Below are 17,608 nucleotides of genomic sequence, written 5' to 3'. Positions count from 1 at the left end.
TTGGGGTCCTGGACTCCTGGGTCTGAGGGAGGAGGGGGCTGGGGGGCTGGACTCCTGGATCTGAGGGAGGAGGTTGGGGTCCTGGACTCCTGGGTCTGAGGGAAGAGGGGGCTGGGGGGCTGGACTCCTGGGTCTGAGGGAGGATGATGTTAGTACACGAAGCAGAAAGAAGGTGGGCTCAGGAAGTGTCCCAGACCCGGGGTTCTGGGGATCCGAGGTGGGAAGACGCGGGGACGCCCGGGGCGGGAGGGGGTAGGGGCCGGGCGGCAGTAACAAAGGCCTCTCCCTCCAACAAGCAACCCCCCCTCGGCCCCGCCTCCCCGGCCCCCCGCCTCCCCTGATTGGTCGGCCTTCCTGCCCGTCAGCGCCGCCCCCCTCCCCGGGTCTGCAGCAGCTCCGGCCGCCTCGTCGCGCCCCCCCAGCCCCCTCCCCCCGCCCCCGCCGCCCCCCGGGCCGGTGCAGCCGCAGGCGGGGTCCCCCCTCCCCCTCCCCCTCTCCCCCCGGCCTCGCGCGCCCCGGACCGGCCCCCCCTATCCCCTCCCCCTTCGCGCCGCCGCTGCCGCGATGCCCCCCCCTACGCCCGGGGCCCGGCTCCGGCTTCTCGCCGCCGCCGCCCTGGCCGGCCTGGCCGTCATCAGCCGAGGTACCGCAGCGTCGGGGGCGGGGGGAGGGGGGCGGGGGGCTCGGCCGGGACGCCGTGGTCCCGAGCGGGGATTGGGGGTGGGGGGCTGCATCCCGGGCGGGGAACGGGAGGCTCCCGGACGCGGAGGTCTGGGCCCGGGGGCGGGGGCTGCAGCCCCCCGGCTGGGAAGGGGGTCTTGGACATCTGGATTCGCGCCCGGGGGCAGGGTTCCGCGTCCTGGGGCTCGAGCCTGGGCCTAGGGGCGGAGGTCGGCTTCTCCGGGCCGGCGAGGGGGTCGCGGACACCTGATCCCGGCCTGGGGGCGGGAGTCTGCGGTTCCCGATCAGGGAATGGGATCAAGCTGAAGTTAAGGGTCCCTGGGCAGGATCCCTGAACTGAGTTGGGGTGTGGAGGGGAAGTGGGATGCCCCGTCGGGGGGTCTTCGTCTCTGAGCGGAGACAGTCCCTGAGGGGGTCCTGGCCTAAGGGCTGGGGTAGGCGTTTCTGGGCAAAGGTGGGGGGATGGTGTAAGAGAAGGTGGCAAGGGTATCCACAGACCCCCATCCCAGGGCCAGGAAAAGAAGAGGGGCTCTGGCCTCCCAGCTGGGTCATGTAGATTGGGAGAAAGTGCTGGTGTTTGGGAAGCTGCAGTTATATAGGGGAATGGAGCTGGTGATCCAGGAAGTTGGGGACACTGGGCTGGGGACTCAGATGTAGGAAGCAGGGTTCAGAGACTGAGGATAAGAGAGGGACAGATTGAGAAAGGAAGGAAGGGAAGGGTTAACACGGGGTCAAAGGGTTAATGAGACTGGGGATGATTGGGGAGGGGTGACCCCGGGCTGTCTGTGCACAGAGGATGTGGATGTCTGCGGGACCTTAAGTCTCCCCAGTGCTGGCAGCCCAGGGATGGTCCGGGAGGTGCCCCCTGAGGAGGGGAGAACAGAGCACTGAGGCAGGAGATCAGGGTTAATCAATGCTTCTGGAGGATTCCCCCAGGCCCTGCCCTGAACCAAGGATTATAGTCAGGGACACACAGTCAGGGACAACCTAGAGTCCTCAGCCGCCTCAAGGAGGCAGCCACTCTCAGCCTCCCACCCACACACACTGGGTCACGCACAGACACATAAACACCGTCACCGAGGCTGACCCAGGGCCGCACCCGCAGACGCCCACAGCCACACCAACATGGCTCTGTGCCCGCGGGACGCCTGTCCACGCACCCGGGCCCCCCAGCCCTAGGGCCTTGGCAGGCTGGAGCCTCGGTGGGTTGAGCGTTCCCCTGGCCTGACCTGTCTGAATCACCGTCTGACTCTGCCTGGCTGTCTGCGTTGCCCTGTCTCTCACTTGTCTGTCTCTTTAGGTCATTTCCAGAGGCTCCTATTTCTGGGGGACATCCCGTTTGTCTCCGTCTCTGGGTCCCTGTCTCTCTGTCCCTGCTGGTCTCAGCATAATTTCACATCTGTCCCTCCCTGCCTCGGGAACTGCTTCCTGTCGTCACACACGCGTGTCTGTGTCCTCTCCTCGCTTCCTCACAGGTCCCTTGACCCTCGCTCCTTTCACTCCTGGGAATTCACCATCACTGGCGGCTCCCATTGTTGTCCTTGGCCTTTCCTTGTCTCTTGCCTTCTCCTTCCCCTGCTCCTCGTGACCCCCATCCCACCTTGTCTCTGTGCCCCCCCACTCCCACTGTCCTTCCTCCCTTGCCCCCTCACACCTCCTTGTTTCCTCCAGTCTCAAGATAACTTCTCACTTTCCACTTTGGATCTTCCAGATCCCAGAAATCACTGTTGTACACACAGGGGGGAGCTTCTGGGTGCCCGGAGGCCGCCGGTGACCTAGGTCAAGTTCTCTCCCACTCCTGGGCCTTGGGTTCTCTGTGGGAGATCGGGGTGGGGGTGGGGGGCAAAAAGGGACAGGGCAGGGGTAGGCTGAGACCAAACTAGGTGGCAGCAAGGCAGCCGCACCCACTGCCAGTTGGGGCGCTCTGAGAAAAAGCAGGGGGGCCACGTAGACGAAATTGCAGTCTTCTCTCCTCTGATTCATTTGCTCTTTCCCAAATTCCAGAAGGAATGCATGCAAGTGAGCATTCCACTACAAATATGTATCAGAGCAAAACCTACCTTACTCTGGCCCCGCCCCTGCCCAAACACACTCTCTTGAGAGAGCCAGGGCCACAGCTCTCCCTCGCTCACACACAGGCAGACACACCGAGTTGAACATATGTAAGGTATTGGTTTGTTCCGGAATGTTGCTTCCCGAGATAGAAACAAAATCAGCCCATTTCCCTGCAACTGGCTTTTTCCCACTTAACTTCAGCTCCCTGGCATGGGTAGATATTGCTCTATCTTTAGTGTCTTTTGTAAATTCCTTATGCCAACACTCACACACACACACACACACTTACACACTCACACTCACATGTATCTATTCAGTTGCAGAGGTAGCTGCAGGAAGCCGTGCAGGGCAGCCCTGGGCGTCTGGTGAGGGGTGTTTGACAGCAGGAGGCAGGCATGGGGCACTGTCCCCCGCCCTCTGAGCACCTGGTCTGTCCGGACTGGATATGTGACAGATATTTACTGAGCACAAAGTCTCTGTTCTGGGCACTGGAGATCTATAGACACAGGGCAGTGAGCAAGCCAGATGAAGTCGAGGAGCTCTCAAGGAGCTTCTAGCCTAGAGGGATGGAGAGAGATCAAAACCTAAAAACAAGCAATGAGTAAACAGGTAATTTCAGAGAGTGACAGGTAGTACAAAGAAGTTGGGAGTGACTTCAGGGATGAGCTGAGCATGTGAGCTGTGGTGAGTGAGCCCTCTCTAAGCTGCCGGGAGTGGAGTTCACACTGAAAGAAGAGAATTCAGCCTATCAAAGATCCCGAGGGAATGACAGTAGAGGCAAAGGTCCTGAGGTGGGAACCAGCAAAAAGGAGCAGCCAACATGTAATGGAAAGTTCTAGGGCTCTTGGCTCAGCATCTGAACTCTAGGACTCCGGGCATCTGTCCTGGGAAGGCCCCGTTGGAGGGTCCCAGCTTCACCAAAGTTCCCCCCTTGGGGGGTGGTGGGAGGTGCTTATCTCCAACCCAATGTTCTCCATCTGGTTCGAAATCTCTTTGTCTCTTTAGGGGAGGAAGCTCACCTACCTGTGACCTCCATCCCTTGATTTATCAAGCAGGGATGAGGGCTACCAGTCCAGACTGGCAGAGACCTGAGTGGTCCTTCTAGGACCACTCCCTGCCCCCTCCCAGACAGGCTGGGGCACCTACCACATCATCATCATCATCCCATCAGTCAGCACATGTACAGCTGTTGGCAAGCACTCACTAGCAAGCTCTGCATTGAACCTGTTGCTGGGGTGACCTCTTTTCATCCTCCCCACCACAACGCGATGAGGGAGGCACAATGATCATCCCCACTCATAGAGGGAGAAACATGAGTCCTGGCAGGGTGAAGTAATTCATGCAACTAAACGGCAGTGCTGGGACTCAAACCCAGGCAGCCCAGGTCCCCAGTCTGTTCTTTGAGTGGCCTGGTTATGCTGGCTTGGTGGCGTCAGAGCAGAAGCTGACAGGGCATCTGTACATGAGTTGCCGACTCTGGTGGGTGCTGGGCACAGAGCAACAGCCGCTCTGCCCTCGCCCCCACCCCCACCCCCAAGGGACTGACAACGAACCAGGGATAGCAGTAGGTGTTTCTTTTAAAAGGTGCTCTTAGGAACAGCTAGCATTTATTGGGCCCTTTCTGCATGCTAAGCGCTGAGCTAAACATTTTGCTTGCATGTCCTCATAGAATCCCTCACAAAACCCTCAGAGGGAAGAACTGTTGGTACTTTCTCCTTTAATAGATGGGGAAACTGAGGCTTAGGCTATCTGGGGGTCACCCCGACAGGAAATGGTAAGGCAGACATTTGGTCTCCCAGCACAGATTCCTCCAGGCTTTCTTATCCAACCTCTCAAGACCATTCATTCTCCCCACAAACACTTCCCTGCTCTGAGCTAAGCCTGGTTCTGGGGGACACAGCCAAGATTTGGGCCCTTGGGGAACTCCTGGACAAGTGGGGGAGGCACCCCTGAACATTGTTCCAGCTGAGTCAGAGGGTATCCAGTAGAAAGGGTTGAGACTCTCTGTCTTAAACAGTCAGGGAGGTCCTCCTGGAGGAAAGGGCATTTGAGTTTGGGTCTTGAAGAATGAGTAGGAGTTCAAGAGTTGGAGACACAAGTTGTAGGTATCTATTTACATTCACTCAGCAAATATTTCCCAAGGCCTTCCAGGGTCAGGCCCTAGGCTGAGAAATCCTGAGGATACAGACCTGAGTCAGACCCAGGCTCTGCCCTCAAGAAACTTCTAGTCTATTGGGGGAAAGAGGCACAGATGGTCACCATGGCGTGATATGAGCTCTACTGGAGGTAATCCAGGCATTGTGGGAATACAGATCAGGTTCAGAGAGGGTTAGGGAGAGTTCCCAGAATTAAGAGAGAGTTTTTCAAGCATAATTCCTACAGAGTGGATCTCATGTGCACCAGCTTGTTTTTTATACATTATGTATCTTTCGTGGTCTTCTGTGGGACAGACCCAGAGCCAGCAATGCTGGAACCCTGCAGGTGGGTCAGACCCCAGCTCCACCCTGAGAGGCTCCCATCTGGTGAGGGAAACAGGCTCAGACAGGATCCTGGGGTGATCAGAACTGAGACCAAATGAAGAGCCGTGCTCAGGGACAGAGTGGGTGGTGAAATGACTAACCCGACCCCTACCTCCACTTACGGAAGCCCAGAAAAGGGAAGGGACTTGCCCAAGGTCACACAGCAGGGAGAAGGGAGGGAGTTCCTGATCCTGGAGTCTGGGAATTGTGTGAGACAGGAATGCAGACTCAGGATATCCACATTTATAGACACAGGACCAAGAATAAGACCTGCCTCAGACATAGATTCCTTCATCATGTACCTCCTGGGACTGCCCTCAGCTGAGCCTGGAGCTGGGTGTGCTAGGGACACAGATGGTCTGGACCAAGCTCTGCCCTGGAGGAGCAGATGGGGGAGGCAGATGACACTGTTCCAAGCTGCCCTGGGAGGAGGGCAGGAGCTCATATGGGGCTGTCTCTCCTAGGAGAGGCCTCATTATATTAGACCCCTGAAGAAGGAGAAGCATTTTTGACATAAACGGTGGGACAGAGGGATGAGAATAGTGAGGAACACAGAGCTGGGCCAAGCAGTGACCCCAGGGTCCTGGACCCAGGTTGAGGGGCTGGGCCTTTGTCCTGGGGGCAGTTCTGAGTGTTGGAAAGATCCCCTTGGAAGGAGTATGTGTCTGTCTGTATTTCCGTATGTCAGGACATGTGATTGGGGTCCTACTTGCCTGGGTTTGTGGGCCTAGCTCCTGCGGGCAGCACCTGGGTATTGTCCAGGGCTTAGCCCAGTAGCCCTGGGTCCCGAAGCCTGGGGGACCTTGGACAGCTCCATCTTCAACTCGAGCGGGATGTTCCTCCTGTAGCCTTGGACAGTGGCTGTCCCAGGGAGATGAGGGGAGATTTTGCCCCCTGTGGGGCACCTGCCAACGTCGAGAGGCATTTGTGGTTGTCACCACTGCAAAGTAGGTAGAGGCCAGGGATGCTGCTAAACATCCTGCAGTGCATAGTCCCCACTGTCCCCTTGTGGGGACAGGAGAGTCCCCACGGTGAAGAATCATCCGACCCCAAACGTCAGTGGTGCCAAAGTGGAGAGGCCCTGATCTAGGAATGTGTGAGCAGGAGTATGACAGGTCCTGTGGTGTGTGTGTGGATGTGTGTGTGTGAATGTGGCTGTGTATGATCTGATCATAGGTGACAGCATGACTGCATGCGCCTGATTCTTGGCCCAGGGCAGCTCCTTTGTATTGGAGAGGCTGTGACAGTATAGCTGTTTCATTGCACGCTGTAGCTTTCTGCACGACTTTCCAGAGTGCAGGGGCGGGGGATGGTGAGCATAGCCCTTGGGCTGGTAGTGTCAGCGTGACTGATTAGGCCAGTGTGAGTGTGAGTGTGTGTGTGTGAGAGAGAGAGAGACAGAGACAGAGACAGACAGAGAGAGAGAGAGAGAGATGGCCCTCTGGATGGGGCTCTAACTGCCTGTATGTAGACTGCATCTGGGACTGTTAGTGTCAGTACAACTGTGTGCATCTAGTTGTATATTGTGGGGTGACCTTCTGCTGGGTTTGTGTTCGGGGCTGTGTGTCAGCAGGAGCGTGTGTGCACCTGTGCCTCCGAGCAGGCCACATGGCCCTCCATGTGTTGGAGTGTGGGATGGTCTCCTGGCCCAGCCCTGGCGCTGGGTGTCCTCCCTGGGCCCCAGCGATGTGTCTTGTTTCTGCGTGTGTCCACCTCCCGGCGGTCTCCTTCTCTTACCAGGGCTGTGTGTGGCAGCGTCCACTCTGCACAGCTCAGGGCAGGCAGGCCCCTTCCCTGCATCCAGAAGTGACTCCGGCCACGGTGAGGGGCTGCAGGGCCCACCCCAAACCCCAGGACCTGGTGAGCCCACTGCACTGTCTCTGCCCCAGCGCTGTCCTGAGGGGCTGCTGATGGAGAGGGCCCCCGGGAGTCATTGGGGCGGCACGGGCAATTAATTCATTAGATTAATTAGCTCCTCATGCCAGGGCGGGGGCAGGGCAACCCCACGCCAGGCCCTCCTTCCCAGGCATCCAAGGTCATCCAGCCTCCTCTCCCCCGCCTGGTGCCGGCTCCATCCTCCGCCTCCGCATGCCCAGCCCCCACTCCCTGGCCCTGGTCCAGCCCACTGGCCGTGGTCCACGGAGATGAATGGGTGGGGGTGGGGGCTCTGCCAGGCGATGGTGCCCCTGAGCTGCGCTGGAGGGTGCGGGCAGGCGTGGGCGTGCACCTGCAAGCGCGCCTCGTGAGCAGGCAGGCAGGCGGGTGTGTCTGTAGACGCATGTGTCTGCGAAGGTTTGTGTGGCTGTACAAACCCAAGGCCCAAGGGTCCAAGGATGTATTTGTGCATCTGAGACAGATGTGTGTCTGAGTGGATATACACATGCATCTGTGTTCGTGTGCATGTGTTTGCGATTATGTGTCTGTACGTCTGTGTACATACGTGGGGAGCTCTGTGTGTATTTCCATGTATTTCTGAATTGATGTGTACATGTGTGCATCTGTGTGTATACATGTGTCATAAGTTTGAATATGTGTGTGCCCATGTACATGGAATCTGTGTGTATCTGTGTTTATTGCATATGTGTATGTGTGTATCTGTATATGTATCTGTGTTCTTGAACTTTGAGTGTCTGTACACTGTGAATGTGTACATATGCATCTGCGTACATGTGCCTGCTGTGTACGTGTATATCTGCATATACATTTATGCAGTTGTGTATCTGTGCATATGTATATGTGTGTTCCTCTGTACACTGCATTTGTGAATAGGTATGCGTGTGTATATGTGTGTTTGTGTGCTGTGATTGGGATGTTGTCTCCGTGTCTCTGGAGGTATGTGGGATTGTGTGTCCCAGTCTGTCTGAGTCTCTGTGAGCTTGTGGAAAGGAACACGTTGCACATGTTTGCTCTGAGCACATCTGCCGTGTGTCTCTGGAAACATCCATGACTGTGTGCCAGTGAGTGTGGGAAATGTCTGTGTCTGCAAGGGCACGTGTGTGTATGTGCAGACATGTACAGTCCCTGCCGAGCTGCCAAGCTGAGCTGGCCCTCCCCTCCGCAGGGCTGCTGTCCCAGAGCCTGGAGTTCAGCTCTCCTGCGGACAACTACACAGTGTGTGAAGGTGACAACGCCACCCTCAGGTACCTTCCATCTCAGGGACTCAGAAATCACCCAGTCCTGCTCCTTCACCTTCCTTGGGACACAGCCCGGCCCTGTCAGTCAGGAGAGGTGGTTAGGGGCATGGACTCTAGGCCTGGTTCCATGCCTGGGCCTCAGTCTCCCCATCTGTCAAGTGGGTGGAGGAAAGATAACCACTATATTGACTGTCACAGGAATTTAACATTTTGTACCCACACTCCCAGTTCAGAGAGCTCAGCACACTGACTGCTTAGCAGATGGAGCCAGGCTTATTTCCCCAGATCAGTGCTGCTCCCCACACTGGGTCAGCCCTGCTCTCTGGCCCTGTCCCCATCTCTCTGGGTCTCTGTCCTTCTCTCTGGATCTCTGTCCCCTCTCTCTGGGTCTCTGCCCCCCTTCTGTCTGGGTCTCTGTCTCCCTCTCTCTTGGTCTCTACGCCTCCTCTTTCTGGGTCTCTGTTCACCCCTCTCTAGATCTCAGTTCCCCCCCCTCTCTGGATCTCTGTCCCCCCTCTCTGGATCTCTGTCCTCCTTCTCTCTGGATCTCTGTACCCTCTCTCTGGATCTCTGTCTCCTCTCTCTAGATCTTGGTTCCCCCTTCTCTGTGGGTCTCTGTCCCCCTGTCTCTGGATCTCTGTCCCCTTATCTCTGGATCTGTCCCCCCCTCCCTCTGGGTCTCTGTCCTGCCTCCCTCTGGATCTCTGTCCCCCGCTCTCTGGATCTCTATCCCCTCTCCCTCTGGATCTCTGTCCCCCCTTTTCTGGGTCTCTGCCCCCCTTCTCTCTGGATCTCTATCCCCTTTCTCTCTGGATCTCTGTCCCCACTGTCTGGATCTCTGTCCTCCTGTCTCTGGATCTCTGTCCAGCATCTCTGTCTCTCCCAGAGTGTTCCAAGTACTTTTCCGGTCTCTAGCACACAACAATCACTCGTAACCATTAGCTACCCCTTCATTGTGCACTTGGGCTCAAACTCCGTCTGAGGCTGAGTTTACCCACTTCCAAGCCCCCAAGATGGCAGAACCCAGAGGGCCTTCTGGGGTGGGAGAGAGAAGAGCCCTCCTCCCTTGTCCTCCCTGAAGCTGCTTCATTGACGAGCATGTGACCCGCGTGGCCTGGCTGAACCGCTCCAACATCCTGTATGCGGGCAATGACCGCTGGACCAGTGACCCACGGGTGAGGCTGCTCATCAACACACCCGAGGAGTTCTCCATCCTCATCACCCAGGTGGGGCTCGGCGATGAGGGCCTCTACACCTGCTCCTTCCAGACCCGCCACCAGCCGTACACCACTCAGGTCTACCTCATCGTCCACGGTGAGCCCTCCACTGGGCCTGGGGTGGCAAAGGGGGTGGAGGGCATGAAGGAGAGGGAATTCGCACATCCTTACCAGCTACCTGCTCTCTGATCCTGGAGATACATGGTGTGGAAGGCAGACACACACCCTGCCCTTGCAGATTTCAGCCAAACAGGAGGGACAGTCACTTGGAGAGTGACCCTTCAGCATGACAGCTTCTAGGACAGGAGAGCTACAGAGGTCAGGGAGTGCACAGAGAAGACTGCAGCCATTCACTCAGCTCTGTTTATTGAGCACCTACTATGTGGGCCTGGTTCCATGTTCCTTCTATGTGCTCATAGTAGGTGCTCAATAAACACCTAGGCATTGCTCTAGGCCCTGAAGATAAAGGAGCCAGGCAGGCTGCCCCTGACCTTTTGAAGCTGACTTTCTAAGGAGGTGGCTTCCCAGACATAATGTCTGAGCTGAGACCAGTGACCCACAGACTGGTACTGGGAAAAAAGTGGCACTGCAGGGGTCGGGGGAGAAAATGAGTCAGATGTGTAGAGTGGGTCCCACAGGGCTGGATGCCCCAGAATTCAGACAGGGAGGGGTGGGCAGAAGACAGAGAAATAGGGGAAAAAGCTCAGGTGGCTGCCCCACATGGCATCAGAAACGGTCTGGAGGGCAGGGAACAGTTGGAATGATAGGAACCCAGAGACAGAGACAGCCCAGCGGGGCCATGACAAGCCCCAACTCAGGAGCCAGACCACCCAGCGGCTGAGGGACCTTGAGCAAGCAGGGCGGCCTCGGGCTCCTCATCTGCAAAATGAGGATGACTCTGTCATGCATCACATCCAAAGCATCATCAACAGAAAAGGGCATCTTTAATTTTACCCTCTGCCAAGAAAGAAAAGAAAAATAATCCTACCAGTTAAACTCTGGCATCCTAAGTTGTCAGGCCATCCTGATTGGAACAATGTTCAGATGGGTGGGAGAAACAGCCAGATGTGTTAGAATTGATGAATATAGCAACATCTACCCCAGAGGGTGGTAGAGTGGTGAAGGTTTAATGAGCTAATTTGTGTAAAACACTTAGAACAGGGTTACCATTGCTGGAAGCCCCATATGAATATGTTATAGAAATTAATTGTTTAAAATAAGAATAATAACAATTAATGAATAAAAGCAGACAGAGATAAGGTGGGAGGAATTCAGAAGAGAAGGCAGAGAAACCAAGTTAGGGTGAAGGGAGACAGAGACAGAGAAAGAGACAGAGACAGAAAGAATGGGAGAGAGACCAACAGTTAGACAAGGAGCCAGACCCAGAGGCAAGGGAGAAACACAGAGGAATTCTTAGAAAGACAGAGGGAATATTGGCTAGACCCTTGGGTCTGAGGAAGGAGAGGGTTGGGGTCTGGACCCCTGGATCTGAGGGAGGAGGGGCTGGGGGCCTGACTCCTAGGTCTGAGGGAAGAGGGGGCTGGGGGCCTAGACTCCTGGGTCCTGGGAGGCCATATTCAGCCTCTCACTGGCCTCTCCCCTCCCGGCCTACAGTCCCCGCCCGCATTGTGAACATCTCCTCACCTGTGACGGTGAATGAGGGGGGCAATGTGAACCTGCTTTGCCTGGCCGTGGGACGGCCGGAGCCCACAGTCACCTGGAGGCAGCTCCGAGGTGAGGATCCCACCCCTGGCCCAAAGCCCCTTCCCCACTCCACAATCTGGGCCCCTCGATTCCCCATGTCCCTAGCTAGATTCCCAGAGTCCCCCTTCGCCTGACCCCCCAATCCTTGTCATGACCTGATTTCCCCCTCCCACTTTGATCCCATTATTTCACCAGCAGCCCCCAAAGCCTTAGGGTCTTCACCACCTTCTGGCCTGAACCATTTCATCAAACTCACCCGCTAGACCACAGCCTGCCCTCTGTCCCCATGTTCCCCACCAGTTCACATAATTCTGGGTGCGGAATCCCTATCACTAATCCTAAATCAGGTTACAACAGTAGCAGTAACAATAACAGTGGCCCCGGCCCCTGTTTCCATCTCCTGGTCACCTCACTGTATCTCCTCTGCTGGATGCTCTCACCCAGCAGTTCTCAAAGTGTGGTCCCCAAGCCAGCAGCATCAGCATCACTGGGAGCTGGCCAGAAATGCACATTCTGGGCCCATACCAGGCCTTAGGAATTAGAACTTCCCCCTACCACCACCACCACCACCACCACCACCACCACCACCACCACGAGTCTGTTTTAACAAGCCCTTCAGGTGATTCTGGTGATAGAGCTGAGAACCATTACTCTAGGCTTCCCCCAAACATATCACCAAGGCACCTGAACATGACATCCCAGATCCTGGACATCCACCACCCCTTTTACCTGGATCTCCACCACCATTCCCCCAGATCCCTAGGCCCTTGTTCACTGAGTCTTTAGAGACCAATGGTGCCAATCACTCTATCCCCCGAGACCCCAGAACCCAAAAACTAGGTCTCCGATCCTAGATCCTTTCCCACTGGGTCATCTGAGCCCCACAATCCTGGGCTTGAGATTCTGGATCCTTGGAAGTCCCTGGATCCCAAAGGGTCTTCTGAGCCTGATGATGTGTCATCAGACCCCAAATATCTAGATTGAGGATCCCAATTACTAGATCCTGATTCCCTGAACCCAAGAATAAGATCTCAGACCTCTGGACCCAACCCCCTTGGGTCTGTATGATCTGGATCTTTCTGAGGTCCAAGAACCTGGGATCCTCCCTACTGGGTACTATGAGCCTCATGATCTGAATCTGAGCTCCCAGATCCCTGGATCCGTTGCATCCCCAAATTCTAGGACCCTCCCCATTGGGTTCTAGTTACTAGGCGCCACACCCTCATTCCCCGCCCCACCCCTAGCGGGAGATCCCGGGCCTACCGATCCACACCCCCACCCCAAAGCCCTGCGAACCCCTCCTGGCTCTCATTGCCCTGGGCACTCCAGGCCCTGCGGTGCCTGCCCCGCTGATGTATGTCCGTGTTGTGCCCGTGTTGTCCCGTGTTAAGTGTTTGTGTCCGGCCTCGCCCCCTCCCCTTCCCTCCCCGCACAGACGGCTTCACCTCAGAGGGCGAGATCCTGGAGATTTCCGACATCCAGCGAGGCCAGGCTGGGGAATACGAGTGCGTGACTCACAACGGCGTTAACTCGGCGCCCGACAGCCGCCGTGTGCTGGTCACAGTCAACTGTGAGCCCCTTGGCACCGGGCATGAAAGGGGGGGCAGTCCCTGGGGAGGGGGAAGGGGGTGCTGGACCCCTGCGAAGGAGGGAGGAGGGGGACAGGGACAGAACCCCTTCATCTCCAGCTCGCTGGAATTCGCTGACTCTCGCCCTTCGCCAGATCCTCCGACCATCACGGACGTGACCAGCGCCCGCACGGCCCTGGGCCGGGCCGCCCTCCTGCGCTGCGAAGCCATGGCGGTGCCCCCCGCGGACTTCCAGTGGTACAAGGATGACAGACTGTGAGGACAGCACTGCGGCGGGCCGAGGGAGTGGGGTGGGGAACGTAGCCGAGCCCTAGGTCCCGAGAACTGGGGGATCCAGCTTCTGGGGGATGGAATCTGGTGCGCCCCAGAGAGATCTCGAGGGTTACTGGAAACTTTGGTCCCCGCAGGGTGAATGTTGGAGCCTGATCTCTTCGGGCTATTCAGGGACAAGTTCGGGGGTCGATGCTGAGAATGGGGTGGGGAAGCTTCAGAGGACCATCGAGGTTGGGGTCTAGCAGGGTCTGGGACACACTGGGAGAGTCCAGTGACCGTTAGGGGCAGGGCTCCCCGGAGAGGGGTGTCTGTGGAAGCGGCCTGGGGACCCACGGGGAGCTAGAGCCCGAATCTGGGTAGAGGGCAGGATTCGGGGTCTCCGGGAAATCGGGGAACCTGAGAGTCGCGGGGAGTGGGGCTCTGCGCCACGAGGGGGTCCCGGGCCAGGGTCCCACGGCGCGGTCCCTGACCTGGATCCCCGGCAGGCTGATCAGCGGCACCGCGGAGGGCCTGAAGGTGCAGACGGAGCGCACCCGCTCGATGCTTCTCTTCGCCAACGTGAGCGCCCGGCACTACGGCAACTACACGTGTCGCGCCGCCAACCGGCTGGGAACGTCCAGCGCTTCCATGCGGCTACTGCGTGCGTCCGAGAGGGAGGGGCGGGGCCGGGTGGGGGCGGGGCGGGGCCGGCGCCGGAACTGCCCCCGACCCCCGCGAGCTCGGGGAAGTGACCGACGCTGAGACCCGAGCAAAGCGACTAAACGAGAAACCCATTCCTTCAATGAATGTGATTCATTGAGCCCCCACTAGGGGGCGGAACTGAGACTGGAATGGGAAGAAGCAGCCGGCCCCGCGGAGATCTGCGGGAAGAGCTTTGCAGGCAGAGGGAACAGTATCTGTGTGCAAAGGCACAGCAAGGAGGCTAGCATGACCTGAGCAGAGTGATCACCGTGGAGTCTGAGGCTGAAGAGGAAGGGAGAGGCAGAGTCTCGTGGGCCATGGAAAGGATCTGGGGTTTTATTCTACCGCAGGGTGAGGCCCCTGGAGGCTATTAAGCAGGGGGGTATGACCAAGTGGTTGATGCTTATAGAGAATCACTTTGACTGCTATTTGAGGAATGGCCTGTAGGGGGCGCAGGATGGGCGCCGGAGGACCGGGGAGGCGGTGGCTGCAGAAATCCGAGGCGGGGGAGGGGGGTGGGGGGGACGGTGGCACATCTCCCGGTGGGAGATGTTTTGAGGGCGGCAGGAAGAAGCAGGTGGCGTCCAGGCGATCCCAAGGTTTGGCTCGGGCAGCCGAGAGAATGGGGATGTGGTCACAAAGTATTGAAGTGGAGAGATATTGGGGTGGGGGCAGTACCCAGTCTTGGGGGGAAACGTCAGGAGTACCACTTCAGACGTGCCGACTGCGAGACGCTTTGTGGCGGTACTGGGTAGATCCAAACCATACGACGTGAAGATCTGAGAAAGACAGATCTTTCTGTCTAAGTCCCTTTCTTAAGAGAGAGGGACCGAGTGGCAGAGAGAAACAGATATTCAGCGAGATGACTCGGAACCGAGTGGGAGGAGCAGAGTGGAAGCCCCGGAAAGGTCCCTAGAGTGGAAGGCTCCAAGAGCCCCTCGGAGACCGGGACCGGCAGACCCAAAGCCCCGCGGGACGCACACGGAGTCTCGCCTTCCCAGGTCACTCCCGTGACCCCCTCTCTCTTTCCCCAGGCCCAGGATCCCTGGAGAACTCAGCCCCAAGGCCCCCGGGGCCCCTGACCCTCCTCTCCGCCCTGGGCTGGCTGTGGTGGAGGATGTAGGAAGAACCCAGTGCAGCTCGCCTCCCCCTGCGCGGGGCCTGAGGCCGGGAGCGAGAGCAAAAGGGAGAGCAAGCACCGTGGGTCTCGAGGGGGCGGAAGAGCTCTCTGCCACCGAGGAGGAAGAAGAGAGGAGGAGGAGCAGGAGGAGGAAGAGGAGGAAAGCTCTTTAGAGAACCCATCACTGTGAGGGATAACGCAAAATTATGCATCTTTCTACAGCCATTGTCGCCACTGTTCACGTTTCCGATTGTGACCCACCCCCGGCCACCCCACACCCCTCTCTTAGCTCAGGCTGTCAACTGGATCGTGTGTATGTAGTGGGTGTGTGTGAGCATGAGCCTGCACGTATGTGTATGTGTGTGGAGGGAAGGGGCTCAGCAATCTTCCCTCCCCTAACACCCACACGCCCACTGCCCCCCAATGCTGCTGCCTCTCACCTCTGACTGGAGGTAGGTATGTGGGCTTCGTGGCAGAAGCTGTGAGGAGAGGTTTCCAGGCTCCCTGCGTTCCCAATATATGCACGCACACCACCCTCTCCCTTCCCTGTTGAAAGAGCATCTCCTGGCCAGGTTGAGAGTGAGGAGGGGTGTCGCGCTCACCTGTCGAGCTCAACATTCAGCCTTTGTGAGCAGGTGGGGGATCCCCATCGTGGCTCTGGGCCTCCTTGCGGTCAACCACCAGCTGCCTGTAGCCAGAGTCCCTGTCACTGGCTCAGCAGTCTGAGACCTTCCCACTTTCCCTGCCAGCCCTCCCTCCCCTGCCCCCTGACTTTCTGGCCCCCTCTGGGCCAATCGGTGCTTCCATCCAACTGTCAGACAGGTGCCTGTGGTCACCTGTCTGTCTCAGTGCTTTGCCCTACCCCACCCCCGACTCCCTTGGCCCCCCCGCAAGCACCAACCAGCTGCCCTCAGTGCCCCTGTAGCCACCCCCAGGTGTGGGCTTGCTGGTCTACCACTCCCTGGCTTCTCCAACAACTGCACCTCCCAAAGGCTGACCCAACTGCCCTCACACACACACTCAGATAGACACACACACACACACACACATACCAGCGAATGACCAGCAATAGCTCCTGGCTCCAGCTGCCCTGTAGCTGGTGACCAGCTGTAGTTTCCCCGAGGGTGGGCAGCTTGTCAGGAGGGGGTGCTGAGAGGCCATAACCTCAGCTCCAACTGTAGGAATATGCAATCCTGGCACACCACACCACACAACGTGGGGAAGAGAGAGGCATCACGCAAACATCCCCCATCCAGACCAAGATGTCAGGTCACCAGCTCTGACTCCTGGGAGACCCGCTATAAACACCCACCCCAAATCACACTACCCAGAGCTTGGGGAGGAAGAGCTCAGAGCAGGGGCAGGGGGGCAAGGGGCAGTGACTGTACCTCAGACGGGGGCGTGGGCCCCATCCCGCATTGTCTTCCATTCCCAGGGTCCAGGGGTTGGGGAGGGGAGGGGGAGGGATGTGAGGAAAGGGGCGGGGGGGGGCCCTGGGGGCCGTGTGTTCCGATTCATGGGGAGTGTTGAGACCACCACACCAATAAACGCCTTTTTCCAAAGTCTCTGCCTGCAAATGTCAGTGTCATTGAGGATTTGGGTGAGTTGAGGGTGAAGAGTCATCGGTGGTGCCTCCCCAGCATCATCTCTACCCTCTCTTTTGGTAGATCTGGAATTGACCCATTACAGAGGTGGCCCCTGATTGACTTAAGCCCCTCAGCTAATGAGACAGTACCATAGCTGCGTGGATTTCACAAGATGCTCTTCCACTGGATAATGTAGCTCAATGATGTGAGATCTATCTAGATCTGCATAGTTGCTTTTCTCCATTACATGGAAGATCTTGGGTCTGTTGGGATAGCAATGGTGGGGAAGATAGCACATAGAGCCTGAGAATGATAGAAACTACACAATACAGAAAGGAAGGAAACTGAGGCCATGGTGACATTGAGAAGCTGGATCAAAACTGACCTGACACCCACCTTTATTTACATAAGCAATACAGTCGCCTATCTGTATAAAACAAGTTGTGCTAGGTTTGTTATTAGCTTTCATTTCCTTTTCAATCAAAAAGGAAATGAAAGCTCTGAAACAGAAAAGACAGAGAGAATCCAGGTACCCAGGGCCCCAGCCTTCATCTTTCCGAAAATATCAAGAGTTCTATTTCCCTAAAGGCCTCTTTCATCCCAGTCTTCAACCAGAATACCTCCCAACTTTTCCTTCCCTGAGACAGACGCTTTAGTTGTTTCCTCCTCCTTTGCTATCAGACCCACCTCCCATGATACAGGCTGAGATGTTTGGTTTCCCAGCCTCCCTTGCAGTGATGTGGCTAGTTTTGGACCAATATGGGCAGTTTGCTGATGGGATTCCAGGAAAGTTGTTTTCCCCATTCATGAGGTTGGTCAAGGGTAGGGGTGTAAGAAGGGACTCTAGCTACCCCTCTCCTTTTGTCTTCAGATACAGTTGTGTGAAGACGTGATGCCTGGAGCTCCAGCAGCCATCTTACCACATAAGACAAATATGTTAACCCACTGAGGGTGGTCAAGCAGAAGGATGCAGAGAGCTCAGGTCCTTGACGGGGTCTCGAAGTTGCTGAGCCAGCCTGAAACCACCACCACTTTATTTTGCCACCATA

At 57.0% G+C, this 17,608-nt stretch overlaps 1 protein-coding gene across 1 annotated transcript; it reads left to right on the top strand.

Moving 5' to 3' along the window:
- Nucleotides 1-512: 512 nt before the first annotated feature.
- IGLON5 (IgLON family member 5) lies at nt 513-15,194 on the top strand. Its single transcript, XM_072769579.1, has 8 exons — nt 513-643; nt 8,317-8,395; nt 9,471-9,703; nt 11,221-11,340; nt 12,746-12,880; nt 13,034-13,154; nt 13,658-13,812; nt 14,888-15,194. The coding sequence occupies exons 1-8, from the start codon at nt 565-567 to the stop codon at nt 14,974-14,976; spliced, it is 1,011 nt and encodes a 336-aa protein (XP_072625680.1). The 5' UTR covers nt 513-564; the 3' UTR covers nt 14,977-15,194.
- Nucleotides 15,195-17,608: the final 2,414 nt, after the last annotated feature.

This window comes from Canis lupus, chromosome 1 (assembly GCF_048164855.1).
Source record: "Canis lupus baileyi chromosome 1, mCanLup2.hap1, whole genome shotgun sequence".
NCBI classification, from domain to species: Eukaryota; Metazoa; Chordata; class Mammalia; order Carnivora; family Canidae; genus Canis; species Canis lupus.
This window is presented reverse-complemented; position numbering and strand designations above follow the sequence as displayed.

Coding starts and splice junctions, on each gene's coding strand:
- IGLON5 (XM_072769579.1), top strand. CDS start 565: ATGCCCCCCCCTACGCCCGGGGCCCGGCTCCGGCTTCTCGCCGCCGCC. Junction 8,396..9,470: donor GGTGACAACGCCACCCTCAG/GTACCTTCCATC, acceptor TCCTCCCTGAAG/CTGCTTCATTGACGAGCATG. Junction 11,341..12,745: donor CACCTGGAGGCAGCTCCGAG/GTGAGGATCCCA, acceptor CTCCCCGCACAG/ACGGCTTCACCTCAGAGGGC.